General features: G+C 38.0%; 2 protein-coding genes, 1 non-coding gene and 1 pseudogene across 3 annotated transcripts; 2 read left to right on the top strand and 2 right to left on the bottom strand.

Annotated features, from left to right (window-relative positions):
• Positions 1-411: 411 nt before the first annotated feature.
• On the bottom strand, positions 412-3877 carry LOC101292126 (uncharacterized protein At4g37920, chloroplastic-like). Its single transcript, XM_004300615.1, has 6 exons — positions 3711-3877; positions 3024-3412; positions 2400-2568; positions 1586-1830; positions 1104-1291; positions 412-974 (listed from the first exon to the last, which is right to left on the bottom strand). Exons 1-6 carry the CDS (start codon positions 3847-3849, stop codon positions 815-817), a joined length of 1290 nt encoding a protein of 429 aa, XP_004300663.1. The 5' UTR covers positions 3850-3877; the 3' UTR covers positions 412-814.
• A 153-nt stretch (positions 3878-4030) lies between these two features.
• TRNAL-AAG lies at positions 4031-4111 on the top strand. Its single transcript has one exon. It is a non-coding gene; the product is annotated as a tRNA-Leu (tRNA).
• Positions 4112-10989: 6878 nt separating this feature from the next.
• LOC101306535 (F-box/kelch-repeat protein At3g06240-like) lies at positions 10990-12228 on the top strand. The gene has a single exon (XM_004301896.1). It carries the CDS (start codon positions 10990-10992, stop codon positions 12226-12228), a length of 1239 nt encoding a protein of 412 aa, XP_004301944.1.
• Positions 12229-12759: 531 nt separating this feature from the next.
• On the bottom strand, positions 12760-17164 carry LOC101306245 (annotated as a pseudogene).
• Positions 17165-17616: the final 452 nt, after the last annotated feature.

The following is a 17616-nucleotide window of genomic DNA, read 5'->3' as shown; positions in this document are numbered from 1 at the left end:
AAAAAAAAAAAAAAAAAAAAACAAACTCAAATGAATTGTGGAGAAGAGTTGAGGTTAGGGGAGAAGACATGCTTTCGACGATTTTAGGGTAGAAGACGTTGAAAAAGAATATTTCTAGAGCTATTTTTTTTTTTAATAATAGATGTATATTTTAGTCATTTAACTTACCTATAAAATCTCAATAGAAACATAAAATAATAAAGGTGTGTATTAAGATATTAAGGGTGTGTATTTAAAATTTCTCTATGATCTTGGTTCATAAAAAATTATTAAATATAGATATGAGATATTGGAACAAACTAACTTCTATCAAGTAGTTCACCCGTAAAATAAATAATGTATAAGCTTGTTTAAGATTTCAATTTATGTACTTCTAACGGTGGTATTGTTACGCTGAGACACTATATTAATCTCAGGGAATACTTTGTGTTATTTCATTAAGTTATAGTTGAAAATAATAGTCCTAACTCGTGATTCCAGATTTTCAGTTGTCAGAAAAGCTGTCTCCAGCTTTCCGGACACAGGAAATACAGAGACATGCAATTCATTTACTGTTCAAAAATACTTGAGCCTGTAACCATACAAGGCTGTGGTATACAACAAAAAAGGGGCTGTGCTGTACATCAGACTACTAAAACCGAACAAACTGCAGCAATCATAACCGATAAGGCTGACAAATCATTCGATGTCTAATTCTTCTTGCCTCACATTTCATGCCAGTAAGAACGTAAACTATAACTCCAGAGACTCGGGCAATGGTCCGCCTGACCAGAAGTCTTGATGTACACATATACTGTTGATGGTGTACCCTCAGTCACAAAAACTTTTTTTCAACTACCTTCTTCAGGTCCTCCAGTTTTTTGATGATCTTTGGATTCATCAGGTCCCTTGCTTCTCTTATTAGAGTACCTTCCCTGCTCAAATGATAAGCATCCACAACAGCCTTTATCCAGGTGTGAAGCTTCTCAGGGGTCCTGAGAAATATAATAAGAAAAGAAAAGGAGCATCATTCAGTGTGCTGCAAATATCTGAGAATTGCGGTTTAACACGATAACCAAAAGTATAGATATCTAGAAGCTCATTAGTAAGTTCTCGATGCATACGTGTAGAGGTTATCTACATCCTTCCCTTCAAGTTCCTCTCCCGGGGTAAATGCATCTTGTAAGGCCAACAGGCGCTCCTCAGGATCGTCAATTGTGAGCAGATACTTAACTATCCGAATTTCTTTTGGCATGAGCTTCTGAAGATTACCTCTTGCAGTCACATACAAATGATATAATACATCTTTTACCTACACAAAAAGGGCATAACAGTTGCCATGAGCTGGGGTGATCATACTTTAATTGAGTAGCATCCGTGTATTTATAAGACCTACTTTTAGGACCACCAATGATCATAATGTTTAGATCAAAACTAAAACTGTTTGAGGTGACTTATTCTGAGTATGATATTAGGAGACAACTAGGGTCAGAATTATACTCATATGCATCTTTATGCATAAGAATGCATTGATTTGCCATAATGGTGCAGAAACAACTTTAGAATTATACAAGGACAAGTGTTCATGAGGCAAAGCCATCATTACCTCATCTTTCGTCATGCTCGATTCCTTGGCAGCTGACCAAGCTTTTGTAATCATCATAACCAATGTTGAGTCAAGTTGATTTTTCTCAGCCAAGTTGTCTATCTTCCTACAAGCAGCATCAACAGAAGGAGAATCGATAATATCTTGAAATTTCAACTCTGCGGCATTCAGTGCTTCAATGCTTTCAGTCGCAGAATCATACGCTTGTACAGCTGCCAAGCATGTATTTCCAATGCTTGCCAAAGCTACTCATACAAGATAGAAACTATATCAGTTTTCAAAAGAAGATATGATGGTTAAGAACTACTAAAGCTTCACACATTTACTTAACGCAAAACTTATATATAAAAGGCCCTTCTCGAGGCAGTGGCCTAAATAATACTTTGATGTCAATGTTCATATTACGACAACACAACTAAGCTAAATAGATATATACAATAACACCTTTATGGCCACATTAAGCATTAGACAGAAAAGCCTGAAATTAGATGTTTGTATGAAGCAAAAAAAAATGTTAATAATGTATGGTTAAGTTGGTATTGTACTTGCACATATTCTACTTATTAAATCAACCAGAAGATGAGCTGACGGAGTTGACCACAGACACTGGATTGGATGAGGACTGTATCGTGTTAATAAGTTAATTAAATAATACTTAAGCCCATCACATAGGCATGCATCAAAATGATAATGACCATCCAATATTTCTAGCAATGCTTCAAGAATAAGGCACTAAATATGTTCATCAAAAAATGTTTTGCAAAGATGTATAATTGAATGATAACGTATCCTCATGTAGTGAAAACAACCTCACCATTTTGCTCTTCTAAGTTCTCATAATAGGACTCAGAAACTGTGTGAAGATACACAAAAAATTCTTTTGTGAAATCTTTGCGGCGTCTGGCAACTATGTCACTAATATCAGATGGAGCCCCTCTAACAACTTTAAGCAGTTCATTGTGTCTTTGCACATCTTCATCTACCTGTGAAATAGAAGCAGTCAAACATTGTTAGTTTTAGAGCACAAATTAGAACAAACTCAAACACATATAGTACCCTTCATCACTAAAACTTCCATAAACCACTGATTTTCCCTCAGCTAGTCATGCAAAGTGAACCATAGATCAGAAACTCCTCATTACACCTATCAATCCATAAATCGTAAACATTCAGTTGTTTTACTCCCAAAAAGTTAACTTTACAAGAATAAGGACCTACTATTTTCTCGATTTAGATCTGATCAAGGAACCAGTAGTTACGCTCATCGAAATTTAAAACTAAAAGCAGACTTATCTCACTTGTACACTAAATACAAAATAATTTGAACTCTTTGGGCTACATGTAAAAACACAATATACCTGAATAGAAGATGCCTAGGTAATGAATGTGACAGTGTTAATCAAGGTTCGTTTGTAATATTAAGATGTTAGATACCTACCTCTTTCAATTTCCGCCCAAGCCGAAGAATCTTATGCTTCATTCCAGGATCATCCTCAACATCTGCTCGGTCCTGACAACGCTTAAAGAAATGAGGCCTGATATCATCCCATTCCCTACTGAAAGCCAATAATCTCCTCCAGTCAGTTGTAGTGGGCTTGTCAACCATGAAAACCTCAATAAGCTTATCACATATCCGGGTCATTTTGTGGTCATCCAAAGACCCAACACCACCTTCCTCTTCTCCCTTTACACCATTTCCTCCCGCTTCAGAACCAGACAACTCTTCTTCACTAGAACAATCATTTGGCACTCTAGTTTTATCACCAACAACAGCTGAAACAACTGATAGCCGCCGCAACCTTGCCGGTTTAACTAGTATGTGAAAACCTAAAATTCCATAACAGCTATCAATGACTTCAATTCCAAAACAGCAACAAATACCCCAAACCCATCTATATAACAGAAGGTAATTCCCATTTCCTTTTAACAAATTGTTTATTACTTTCACTTCTTAACTTGAAAAATGACATTCACAGGGATTTGGATACATAAAACAGTCTACAGAAACTAACAACAGCCCAGAAAACACAATTTCTAGCAAGCATAGAGCAAATTAACAATACCCAGTTAAATAAAAATTCAAACTTGTGTAACTTTGGAGTGAAATTTGGTGAAAAGTAGATACCTTTGGTGGTTTTAGAGGATAGGGAGAAGTTTCTAGACGAAGTAGTGATGAAAGATAGAGAAGAGCTGCGGTCGCTGGTGATTGTTTTAGGGGCTCTTAGCGGGAAAGAGCAAGAGGGTTGGAGAGTAGAAACCTCCATCGAATATGGGCCAAATTGATTTGGTCTGGAAGAGTGAGGAAAGGAAGTAGTAAACCCGTGCAACACACAAGAGAAGAGCAGGGGTTTTTCTTTTTTCTTTTTTTCTTTTTTTTTGTTAAAGGGGGATTTTCTTTGCAGAGTCCTGAAAGTAAAGAGTATAGAAAAAAAAGCACCAGAAAATATTGAGATGGCCGAGTTGGTCTAAGGCGCCAGATTAAGGTTCTGGTCCGAAAGGGCGTGGGTTCAAATCCCTCTCTCAACAATTTGTTTTTGTTTTTTTTTACATTGTTATTTTGCTTTTTTCAGTTAGAACAAATAAAAATAAATCATAATTTTAGATAGTAGAGCAACTGAGTTTTGATTATAACTAAGGTCAAGAGTGTTGATGATAGACCTTAGCCTATGGCTGAGTAAAGAAGGGGTACCATACTACCATACCATGAAAGCTCGAGGTAGTTGATGCAGTTTAGAAGGTAAATATATTGGCTGCTAATTCTCCTGACTTTATGCACATTGAGGAAATTGATGCTGTGAATGAAATTAGTCAAGTTACCATAATTGAGGGAAATGTCTATTTCTAAAGAACGAAATAGAAAGCCATGTCTAATAATCTGATTCCCTCCATGTCAATTTCCCTTTTCATTTCTTCTTCAGAAAACAACCGCCATCACAATTTATTAGTCAAGGTCATTATCTATTTTCTTCTAAAAAAAGGTCATTGTCTGTTTTTTTTTTGTCTACCTACATGAATCTCCAACTCGACTAGGCCACATATCACCAATTTATCACAGGCCAGCAGGCAAACCACATTAGTTCTCTTGTTACTGAAATGGTGAAACCTAGTCTTTTGCAGCCAAGTCAAACAGAAAAACACAAAGTGACATCACAAATCTTCATGCTATAATACTTAACACATTGTATTAAAACTTAATGACATTATACACAAGAACAATCATTTGAGAGAGAAGAAACAACCAATCTTACTGCAAATTCAACTTAAATTCCAGGAAAAACTAAATCTATTCGAATTGAAAATGCAGTTACGAAAGAATCAGTCAGCTAACCAGCATGTACAGACTATACCAACAGGTAAACCATACTAGATATATTTACTAAAAAGTATTCCTGATAAATCACAATTCTGCGTAAACCAAATTGAATCTGGGTTTTCAAAATGAATTTAGCAAAACATGCAGCAAGACCAAAAATCATAGTTCACCAGACAGTACTCCCACTGACCATAAGGATTCCTGTTACTTCAATAATACAACGACTTTAAAGTTGTTATGTTCAAAATTCTCTTATTCTTGCGCTAACAAGGTGTCCAAAATTCATTTTCCATAAGGCAAACGAAAAGCTTTCAACAAGGTTAAGACAAGTAAAAAATTTTACTCCCGCTGTTTCTTATTTCTAACCTTTCCTGATTAACTCAAAAATAAAAGAATTCATACAATGGTGACAAAACAATGAGAACAAGAACCATTGGATGCAGATTTTAGAAGACTGGATCAATTTCAAGTCCAAAAGAGAACGGTTTTAATAATAAAAACACATATACAATACAAAAACACGTATAATCCTTCTCCCTGCTTTTATTATTTACTTATGCGTACAGTGTGACCCTTGAACAAAAATAAGTAACATATAGAGACTAGAAGTCAAAGAGTAAGTTTTTATAAGCATACATACAATGGGAGTTTGTCTTTTGACTATAGCATACATGCAACACATTTAGACTTTTAACAGAAATTTTGAATAGAACCTGCAATAAGTACTACTTGAAATATATAAGCGGCATAAATAGCCAAAATATATGTATCAATAAACGAAAATGGTGATATAACTATATACCAAAGGAAAATTGTACCCATATAAATTGATGGAAATAATACATTGTATTTTCTTCAAATACATGTATTAATACTTACTTAAATGTAGTACTACTACCATGACTATGAACCTAGCACCCCAAAGATTCATACAAGACAACGTATTCTTAACATAAATGACTGGGCGGAGCTTGTTGGCCTGATCTACTTGTGATGTGCCCAAAAACGACAGAAGCCTAATGCCTATCTATCCCTTCAACACGGAACAGGGCAGACTCGATCATCCTATACTTCAGTTCTGAATGTTTCAAGTTTAATCTGAGAGCATGACACAAGACTGGGCAGACATCATCCTTCTACAGTTTAGTTTGAACGTTTTAAGTTTAATCTGAGAGCATGATGATGAGAGAAATATGTTTCTGTTAACTCCTCATATCAATGAACAATAACAAAAGCAATACTGAAGTACTTTACTAAGGAATAAACAACAACAACATAATGGACCATGGTTTGAAAGTATGTCATAGCTCTATCCGCAACAGCAAAACAACACCAACAGCATGACAACTGGATCAATTATCACCTCTGACTATGATCAAGCACCAAAGAAACATGATTAACCAAGCCACAAACCTAACACTTATTATTGAAAATGGTTAGACATGCTCTTTAATGCAAGAACTCCCCACACAACGTAAACATAGCTTTACCTTCATGCATGTGTTTTGACTTCAGAAAACGCTTATGAATATATATGACTCAAACTACATGCACAATTTAAACGAATAAAAACAATTGTTGTCAAAATCAATCAACTAAGATAAAGCACAGACACAATTAGTAGAAAAATTCACTTCAGCAGTCCCAGACTTAAACATAGAACTTTACTTAAGCGCTGGGATCATTATTCCTTTAACAGAAATGAAGATGACAACAACTAAATAAAGTCATGTAACCGATAAAATAATGGAGCACATCACTAGGAATGGGCTGTTACGTTTCAAGATGAGAAGGATACACAAGGAAATAATACTAAAAACTGCAGAGAACGCACAAACACAAGAAATATTGTACTGAAATCCAAGTTTCAAGGAAATAAATGCTAAACCCCATAATTGAAATTCAAGGAATTAGCAGGACATATCCTTCGATGTCAACAAAACAAAGCACCAGATAACAAATCCTTCGCAGAATTTGCCGAAATCAACCATGATAGTAAAGGCTGTCTCCTGTCTCCTGGAAAAGGTGAAACACAAAACAGAAAAAACAAAAAAATACAGATATCAAGCTCAAAATTGATAACATCAAATAAAGAACTAACATCAATAAAGACAATCCAGAGGAATTGAAGCTCTCAGCAAATGCTTTTCTCCCTGAAAAGGAAATGAGTATCTAATTTGAGCGACATACAGTGCTTTTGTTTCCATCAATGCTTCTTGGTTATTGGATAAAAAAAAAGACCGAAAATTTCCTAGTAATCAATCACCATGAGCAGGACATGAATAACCAAATTTCAAGGTTCGCTGTCATCCAAATTCCGTATGACAACATGCCTAATTCATGACCCATCACTGCTACTATTATCGAAATTAAGCCTTACTAGGCCACGTACCATTATAAAGCAGTGTTACCTAGAAGAATCACCATACAAGTTTACTTGGGATATCGAATTCTAACAATGGTGAAAATAAGCATGTTTCTGAATTCTGACCCCTCAAAAGTCCCATTACCATAGCATCGGACAAGTAATCCAACAGTTTCAGACTTTCAAAGTGAAGCCAAAATGCTGAAGAATAGATATAAGCATAATTTCAAGTATGAAGACACAGACCACGTCTTTAGAGCTGAACCAAGAACTAATTAACCCAACGATACAAACTGGAAACAAATCAGAAATCAAAGTTCAACATCGATACCAACACATCAGAATCACACAGCCAATCTTAAAATGAATATAACGAAAGCTATAAAGAAAATCAAGGAGAGCAGAATATCAGTACACAACTAAAATCAAAAGGCTCAAAGCATCAAAACTTTACAAGACCAAGAACATAACACTATAATCAGATAAATAGATTAATGAATTCGCATGCATCAAACAGCACCTAATCAACTTCAGTAGACAAACACACCTGAGAGTCCGCATCAATGTTGCTGGAAGACCCATGGAGAAATCAAAGTCTCAGTGAAAGAAATAGCCATCAAAATATCGCCTCTCAGGAAGTTTTCACCACGGTTGATAACCGGAGGGTCATCATCTTGAATTGCTAAGGAAAATCTGCTGTGGCTAGTCAGACGATAGAGCTCGAGGCGCACACTTTGACATAGGAAAATGGCATCAGAGTCAGGGAGGAAGGACAGTGGTTGGAAGCGACTTCTTCTGCCGTAGCCGGTTACATGAATGGGTCTCAAGGTCCTGCCTTCAATGTCAACAGTCCAGAAACATGTTTGGCCTCCATTTCTTCCCCACATGGCTGCATAGTCATCGCCAACGTTTCCAAGGCACATGTCAATCCCGCGCAAGGAGGGACTGAGAAGTATACAGGAAACAACATCGGTTGCACCATTATACAGAACAATAGCCTCCTCGTTGTTAAACCTCACGAGCCATATGAAGTAGCCAGAAACAAATGCGCTCGATTCCCAGCCGGTCACAACTGCAGTGGTTGTACCATGTGTATGGCGTGTGGTCCACTGAGATGTGTGGAGATTGTACACAGAGATGCGTCCCATTGATCCAGGAACACACCTCAGGACCACACAGCATTGCAGGCCCCCAAAGACCATCCACCCAATGGCATAGGTACGTTGATAGCCATGACGGTCTTCAACAGCTACCTGATGCCATCCAAGGGTGCGGGGATTCAACACGAACGGCCTCCACGCGCGATCCAAAACAAGGACAAGACCCTGGCAACATCCGACGAGTACCCTCACAGGGAATTCCAGTTCCAGTTCTGGGAATTCCCTGCGAGTCAGGCGTGGCCGTTCACGGCGTTCCAAGTTCATCCTCATGAGATGATGCCGGTGAATTACAGAGAGTAGACGATCCCGGTTGAAAATAACAAGCAGGGCCTCCCTCCGCCTTTCTCTCTCCTGATGAGAGTGGACCACTAGTCGCCATTCCCTGGAGATCAACCGAAGCTCTGCAAGAGTAATCATGGATAATCCAGCCAAAATGCGATCACTCACGTCGATAGGGACAATAGGCAGGCCATTGCCATTGCCATTGCCTGTAACCCCTGGAGATGACCCCAAATTACTCATCTTTAGTGATCAAGAATTGGTGACGATTCTTGATCAACAAGAACCAAGAACCAGAAAAGTAAAGAAAAATGGGTGACGGGTTTGGGGCTGAAGCAGGGTGGGTGGGTAATGTGAGAAAAAGCAATAAAATTTAGAAACTTTAAGTTTGAAAATTCCAGAAATGTTGCAGAGTGAGAGAGGAGGGAGGAAGAAGACGACGTAATAGTGTTTGGAGGCAATTTTCGTTTTCGAAAAGGAGAGGGTGTGTTTATTTTCGCGAACTCGGGTCTGGGCCGGTTCAAATTGTAAGAAAAAAAGCCCAGCTTTTGACCCGACCCGCATTGGTAAAAAAACAAAACTGTAAAAAATAATAAATAAATAAATAAAACAATAAAAAAAATTACCTCCGTTGAAAATTTAACCCAGCTTTTCCTCTCGCGGCGGCGCGATCCGCCGCGTCTCCCTCTCCATCCTCTGCGTCTCGTCGACGGCATCATCCACTCCTCGCTCGCCGGCGGCATCATCCACTTCACCTCTTCAGATCCGTCAAGGCCCGCCCGTCACATCGCCGCCGGTTGAAGATCTAGGGAAGGTGAGATGGCTGTGGGTTTGGGGAAGGGGAGGCGTAGTGTCGGAGGCCATTAAATCGGGGAATTGAAAGGGAGGGGAAGATGAGGCCGTGGTCACATCGAAGTTTGCATTGGTGAGTAAGTTGTGCGCGAAGGCGAGTTTATGTGGTTTCGCCTTTTCTTTTCTTTTTTTTTTCTTTTTCAATTTTTTTTGTACAATCTCTATCAACTTCACGTTAAAACCAAAAGATGTGAGGGTACACATGGTAATTTACATCGGGTGATTAGCTCCACTACATTGGGTAATTTATGGTTAAAATATAAAACATGTTTAATATTTTCGCTACTAGCATTCAAACCCGCGCAACGCACATGTAAAAGTGTGCACTCACTGATCAACCTGATCAATGAGACATCTGTGATAAAGCATATAATATATAGATTTTAGCAGAGTTATGTTACGAAAAAAATTAAACAAAAAGATAGAGCAAGTAAAGATGATTCAGAAAATATTGAATACCGATCCATCAAATATTCATGCTTTTTCGGTTCCCTTGTTCGTTTTCAAACTTTCAGAATTTTAGAGATAGGACAGATCCCTAAAGAAAAAAAAACTATACATTCTTGAGAAAGTCTAAATTGTTAGCATCTCTGTGATAATCATGGAACAAAAAGATTGTGAAAACATGAAAATAATACATACCTCTGCTGTGAGCATATATTTATCAATCTAGGGATCATCTCGTTCATAAGCCTTGAATACGGTGGTTAGGCTTCCTTTCGGTTTATCCCCTACTTTCTTGTAGATTTCTGTATATCCTCCTCGATTACTTTTTCTTTTTATACAACTGTGCAGAGGTAGTTATTCTCTTTTATGCTCACTTGATCTTCGCTGATCGTGGAGGTGATTATTCTCTTTTATACAACTGTCCTTTCCAGTTTCCCCACGTCTTCCACATACGACACACGATAAACTTCTTTTTTTATTTCAGGAAAAAAAAAGTTTATTTTATTTTACTTCAACATCCCTCTTGCTTGTTTATTCAGAATTGATTAATACAGTGAGAGTTTTGACAGTTCATAATTTGGTGAAGCTTTCTTACGTCCGGCTTTATTGTAGTAGAGATAATAACCGACTAATTAATTTTATCATTCTATGGTATATATACGAAAGATTTGGCTACAAAGAGGCCTTGGACTACATATTATTGTCAAAAAAGGTGACTCTACGATTTTTTTTGACTCCATCACCAAAAAGTTTAAAGAAATTTCCCGCCAAGAACCTCAACCGTTTAACAGCTGGTACCTCTCCCTGTCTCTTTTGCTCTAAATGTCCTAGTCAAACAAAGTCACAGAGTGCCAAACGGATTTGTATACTTTTTCACGACCAGTTTAGGATTAGATTTAGGTGATATGCATTAATTATAAAAGGAGATCCAGGGTTGGAACTGAAACAAACTCGGGGATACAAAATTTGTTGGATATCGATATATATGATGGCGAGGGAGAGACAAAGAAGCAGCAGCGATGATGATGCAAAGAAAAAGCAGCTGATGGAACTACCGAACGATACACTGGTCGATATCCTTTTGAGACTGCCTGCAAAGTCAGTAGGTTGCATCAAATGTGTCTCCAAGACCTTGTTAAACATGGTGAGCAACATCTCATTCTCTACACTTCACACACGTTCACTTATTGCCACCAACTCGGCTGCTGCCGATCAAGTACCTCGACTTATGTGTTGCTCTCGCGAAGTTCTTTTGGTGACTTTGCAATCACTGAAATACAAGGACAATACCTTAACAGAAGGCAGATATGCAATTACTATTTCGTCATCCACTCCTTGCTTCATGCGTTTTGTTTTCTGCAACGTGTTTTGCTTGGGAACCAAGAATGGAGATTGCATGTTAGTTAATGGTCTTGGGGAAAGGGGACTTCTACGGCTGCCAGAAAGTAGTTTTGCCACACTAGAGAGCGGTCCAAATGTATATCGCAATTCTCAGTTTGGTATGGGATTTGATGATAAAACCAATACCTACAAGATTGTATGTGTTACTCATGAAACAGATGCTGATCATCAACTCAAATCTATGACAACACATGTTCTTGTATTGGGCACAAACTTGTGGCGACAGATATCCTCGCCCCCTCCTTGTGAGTTGAACTGGATACACAGAGCGCCGGTATGCGCAAATGGAGCTGTGCATTGGTGGACAGGATCAACATTTTGGGATGATCGTAGAATAGTTTCTTTTGACTTGAGGAGAGAAGAGTTCTGTTGGACCCCTACTCCTCACCATTACTTGGACTCGGATATTAGTTTGTTTAGTCTGAGAGGATGTTTGGCCATGGTGGAGACAAAGCGTTCTCGGTCACAAATGGAGATATGGGTGTTGAAAAATTTTGATGAAAAACAGTGGGTGAGATACTACTACAATAACAAACTACCAGACGATTTTTCTTTTCAGGGTTCTCCGGGGGAATGGGAACATGGCATATTTTTCACGAGTCACAATTTTTGCAAAACCTGGGTTTCCTTCATAGATCTAAGATTTGGTTCCATCAGCCGTGTAGAATACTCATCATATGAGGTTGTGCACTATGAATACACTGAAATAGGTGTGTCCAGTTATATTGAGACCTTTCTACTAGGTATATACAGTTATTCCGAGACCTTGATTTCCTTGAAAGATTATGGCGATTTGGAGGAAGCTAATCAAAAAGTGATTACCTGATTGAAGATTATATGGTCTCAAAAGACAAAAGGGACTCAAGACTCGTCTCTTTTTTTTCTTTTCTTTTAGGGGCTGCTTAGTAGATGGTATGTAAATGTATTCCTTATATTATTGCATATGGATCTCTCCTCTCACTTCTGCTGTACTCATTTTAAGAAACCAAAACATATGCATGTTTTCATTGCTTTCCGAAAATTTTCTGACTGGAAACTTTACAGTCCACAACCTGCAAAGAGAATATTTTCTTACCTCCTACAAAAAAAATAAATAAATAAATTGTTATGTGAGAATGTCATGCTATGGGTTCATATTAGTTCCAGGCTTCCAGCTGTACATTCAACTTTCTGATTAATAATAATAATTATAAAAATAAAAAAAACAACAACATCAACTTGATATTTCATTGAGAAACATAAGAAACCTCCAGTTACCACAAAGAGGAAGAGAAAGACTTGCAATTCATTTATGGCTAAAGTACTTGCGAGTCTGTAAACAAGGCTACGGGTATAACAAAAAAGGAGCTGCTGTACATCAGAGATCAGACTACAAAAACCCAACAAACTGCAGCAGTTATAACCTATAAGGCTAACAAATCATTTGATGTCTAATCTTCTCGCTTTTAAATTTCATGCTGCCAGGAACCTGGAGTCTCAGAGAGAGGGTCCAGGTTTGATCTTTAACATGTAGGCACATACTGTTAATGGTGTATATGCCCTTGGTCACAAAAACTTGTTTTCTACTACCTTCCTCCAGTTTTTTGATGATCTTTGGATTCATCAGGTCCCTTGCTTCCCATATTAGAGTACCTTCCACGACAGCCTTCATCCATGTGTGAAGTTTCTCAGGGGTCCTGAGAAATATAATCAGAAATGAAGAGCATCATTCAGTGTGCTGCAAATTGAAGGGGTCCGGGGGGGGGGGGGGGGGGTGGGGTTGTGAATAGGCCTTTATTACTTTTTCGTCTAATTCCGTTTACAAGGATAGAAAACATTTAGCTATCCTGATAACAGGGAGACGTAGTAATAAATAAAAGAACAAGTACTGGAAAGTAAAGAAATAACACCAGTACGTTTTTTATTCGCAGAAACCCTGCACCAGGGAGAAAAACTGCGTGCCCCTAACTCTTGAAGGACAAACCTTTCCACTATGTAAAACTCACTTCTTACAAGATTATAGTCTAGGGATACAACGACGATTTGCAATCATATCTAGTCTACCCACTAGTCTAGATCTATCTCTCATGTCTCTGAGTGACTCACCTCACTCCTCACAAGATTATAGTTCTAGGGATACAACAACGACTTGCTATCCTGCCTAGTCTACCTACTAATCTAGACCTACCTCTCTTGTCTCTCAAGTGTTTACATATGAAGGTATAAGAAGAAGTTTCAACTCAGAACTCAGCTAACGCCTTTAACTGATTCTTCTTGAATACTTCTCAGAATACTCAACTCAGAACTCAGCTATCCTAATTAGAGGGATTCTTCAGACCTCAGCTAACACCTTTAACTGACTCTCTAGAACTCAGCTCTCCTCGATCAACTGATCCTTCTTGAGTACTTCTGGGGTTGTTGCACTACCATCACTCATGATATGCAGAATGCTAATGGGTTTATGAAAAGAGTTTTTGCTCTTGCTCTTGCTCTAAGATTTACAATCACCAAGGGAAGACTTAGAGGCAAATGAGCAATGCAAGGTAAAACCTATACCCAGCTAAATCTATGTAGAAAACTACATCTTGAACAACCAAGGAGCAAGAAGAGATTTGCTCCATATATATAGGCAAAGTGCAAGCTAAAAGAGAGCATGCACGTTTACCAAAATGGAAAGCAACTTTTGGACTTTAGTCCTTGTCCAAACTCATAAAGTGAGAGGGCCAAAGGACAAACAAAAGGCTCCAAGAGAGTAAAGACAAACACAACTCTCTTATATGATAATGGTCTAATAAGAAAGAAACAAAAGGTTTTGTGAATGAAGGAGACACAACAAAACCTATTCCTATATGAGAACACATAGGTCAGCTGATAGCTTGGGCGGTGCATCACATGGCTCAGCAGCTTACTTGGTTTGTGTATCACAAAACCCAGCTGGACTGAAAAAGGAGCTGCCTAAAAGTGCTTTAGTCATGTGCTCATGGGTTGGAAGAACAACACAACCCTAGACTAACTTAGAGCTCAAGCACAATGAAAAATGTTTTGCTAAAAGAGATTTGAAATTCAAATACTTGAAAAGCTGAAGCAAAACCATTTAAATCTGCACGAAGTCAGACTCAAAGATTAGGATAGATACAACAGGGGTATCCACCAAATCTGGATAGCAAGCAGAGCTGCCGTCCTGAATGAATGTGATGCACATGCATGAACTACCTGATGTACATGAGATAAAAATAAAGAGCCAGCTAATATATTAGTTTGCGTATCACAAACCTAGCTAGAGCCTCTAAGCTCTAGTCATGTGGTCACAGGTTGGAAACACTACACAACCTTAGACTGACTTGAAGCACCAAGGCAACGACAAATGTTTTGCTAAAGGGGATTTGAATTCAAACAGGGGAATTCAAACTAATGATACACAAATAACAAAAGCATTTAGACATGCATACATATAGACCAAATAGATTAGGACAGATATACCAAGAGGTATCATCCGATCTAGGATGACAAGCAAAGCTGCCATTCTCAGTGAAAAACATGAGATGTATATGCATGAACTACCTGATGCACATGAGATCTTGGTAGGTCTTCATTCTTCACTTGTGATATCCTTACCATCAGGATATGTAGAATTCTCAATGAAAAGCATCAGATGCATATGCACCAGTTACCTAGGCACATGTGATCTTGTCAAGTCTTCATTTTTCACTTGTGATATCCTTACCATCAGGATATATAAAATAACTTGTGTCTTGTGTTTTGATCATAAAAGGGATAGCCAAAAATCCTTATACCAACACAAATATCTGAGGATTGTGGTTGAATGAAGCACAACAAACAAATGTATAGATATCCAGAAGCTCATTAGTAAGAGTAACTGATTTCTTGATACATACGTGTAGAGGTTATCTACATCCTTCCCTTCAAGTTCCTCTCCTGGGGTAAATGCATCTTGCAACGCAGACAGGCGCTCCTCAGGATCGTCAATTGTAAGCAGACGCTTGACAATCCGAATTTCTTTTGGCATAAGCTTCTGAAGGTTACCTCTTGCTGTAACATACAAATGATATAATACATCTTTTACCTACACAAAAAGAGCATAAAAGTTAGCATGAGCCAGGGTGATCATACCTTAATTAAGTAGCGTCTGTGTGTTCATAAAAACTACTTTTTAGAACTGTTTGATGTCAATGTCCATATTATGACTACTTTTTAGAAAAGTTAGCATGAGCCAGGTGCCTAGATAATACTTTGATGTCAATGTCCATATTATAACAGCACCACTAAGCTAATTAAATAGATATAATACAATAACACCTTTATGACCACAGTAAGCATTAAACAGAAAAGCCTGAAATTAGATATGTTTGTACGAAGCAAAAAAATGTCAATGAATGAACGGTTAAGTTGACATTGTACTTGCACAACTTCTACTTATTAAATCAATCAGAAGCTGAGCCGACGGAGTTGACCACATACACTGGATTGGATGAGGGCCATATCGTGTTAATAAATTAATTAAATGATATTTATGGCCATCACATAGGCATGCATCAAAATGATAATGACCATCCAATATTTCAAACCATTTTTCAAGAGCAAGGCACTGAATCTGTTCATCAAAAAATGTTTGGTAAAAATGTATAAGTGAGTGATACCGTACCCTTGTGCAGTGAAAACATACGCACCATTTTGCTCTTCTAAGTTCTCATAATAGGACTCAGAAACTGTGTGAAGATGCAAAAAAATTCTTTTGTGAAATCTTTGCGGCGCCTGGCAACTATGTCACTAATATCAGATGGAGCCCCTCTAACAACTTTAAGCAGTTCATTGTGTCTTTGCACATCTTCATCTATCTGTGAAATAGAAGCAGTGAAACATTGTTAGTCTTAAAGCACAAATCAGAACAAACTCAAACACCTATAACTATCCCTAAAACAACCATAAACCACTGATTTCCTTGATCGAACTAGTGATGTGAAGTGAAACATATATCAAGACACTCCTCATTACACTTATTTATCCATAAATTGTAAACAACTGTTCAGTTGTTTAACTCCCAAAAAGTTAACTTAACAGGAACAAGGCCTACTATTTTCTCGAGTTAAATCTGATCAAGGAACCAGTAGTTAAGCACATGGGAAAATAAAACTAAATCCAGGCTGATCTGACTTGTACACTAAACACAATATAAGTTGAACTCTTTGGTTTACATGTAAAAACACAAATACCTGAATAGAAGATATCTAGGTAATGAATACGACAGTGTAAATAAAGGTTGGTCTGCACTCTTAAGATATTAGAAATACCTACCTCTTTCAAGTTCCGCCCGAGCCGAAGAATCTTATGCTTCATTCCAGGAAAATCCTCAACATCTGCTCGGTCCTGACAAAGCTTAAAGAAATGAGGCCTGATATCACCCCATTCCCTACTAAAAGCTAATAATCTTCTCCAGTCAGTTGCAGTTGGCTTGTCAACCATGAAAACCTGAATAAGCTTATGGCATATCCGGGTCATTTTGTGGTCATCCAAGGACCCAACACCACCTTCCTCTTCCCCCTTTTCACCATTTCCTACGGCTTCAGAAACAGACAACTCTTCTTCACTAGTACAATCATTTGGCACTGTAGTTTTATCACCAACAACAGCTGAAACAACTGAAAGCCGCCGCAACCTGACCGGTTTAACTAGTATGTGAAAACCTACAATTCCATAACAGCTATGAGCTATCTGTTCTTACTATGACTTCAATTCCAAAACAGAAACAAAGACCCCAAACCCATCTATATAACAAAGACCCCAAACCCAGCAGGGGGTTTTTCTTTAGTCCTTTCAGCAGAGGCTTGCACATAAAAGTAAAGGTATTATTACTTGTCCTTGTTACATATGGATTAAGTATATCTTTATGTGTTAGGGAATCCATTAAGCAACAGGTTTTTAGTGTCGGTAATGCATTAGGAAATCTTTTGTGAGATAACTTGGACATCTAGCAGTGTCTTTATGGGAGATCTCTTGATGTTTTGGTGTGTCTATAAATATGGTACTTTGGTCCCTGCTCTCTCTACGACAAGACACAAGGTCATCCCATATATGGTGTCTAAGCTTAGCAGAGAAGAGATGATTAAAGTTGTTGACCAAGCCAAGCACGCCCTTGCTGCTGAGTGCCTCACAGACCAGTTAGAAGAGATGGATCTGAATAATGAAGGTATGATCACAATCCCATGCAGTACCCTAG

This window comes from Fragaria vesca, linkage group LG5 (genome assembly GCF_000184155.1).
Source record: "Fragaria vesca subsp. vesca linkage group LG5, FraVesHawaii_1.0, whole genome shotgun sequence".
Classification (NCBI taxonomy): domain Eukaryota; kingdom Viridiplantae; phylum Streptophyta; class Magnoliopsida; order Rosales; family Rosaceae; genus Fragaria; species Fragaria vesca.
Note: the sequence above shows the minus strand (reverse complement) of the source record. Positions and strands in the feature narration are given on the sequence as shown.

Bases quoted from the DNA above. Each gene is read 5' to 3' on its own strand.
- LOC101292126 (XM_004300615.1), bottom strand. From the start codon at position 3,849: ATGGAGGTTTCTACTCTCCAACCCTCTTGCTCTTTCCCGCTAAGAGCC. The intron at 3,413-3,710 runs GTATCTACTTTT...ATGGAATTTTAG, and splicing joins ATCCTCTAAAACCACCAAAG to GTTTTCACATACTAGTTAAA. The intron at 975-1,103 runs GTATGCATCGAG...TATATTTCTCAG, and splicing joins GATGTAGATAACCTCTACAC to GACCCCTGAGAAGCTTCACA.
- LOC101306535 (XM_004301896.1), top strand. From the start codon at position 10,990: ATGGCGAGGGAGAGACAAAGAAGCAGCAGCGATGATGATGCAAAGAAA.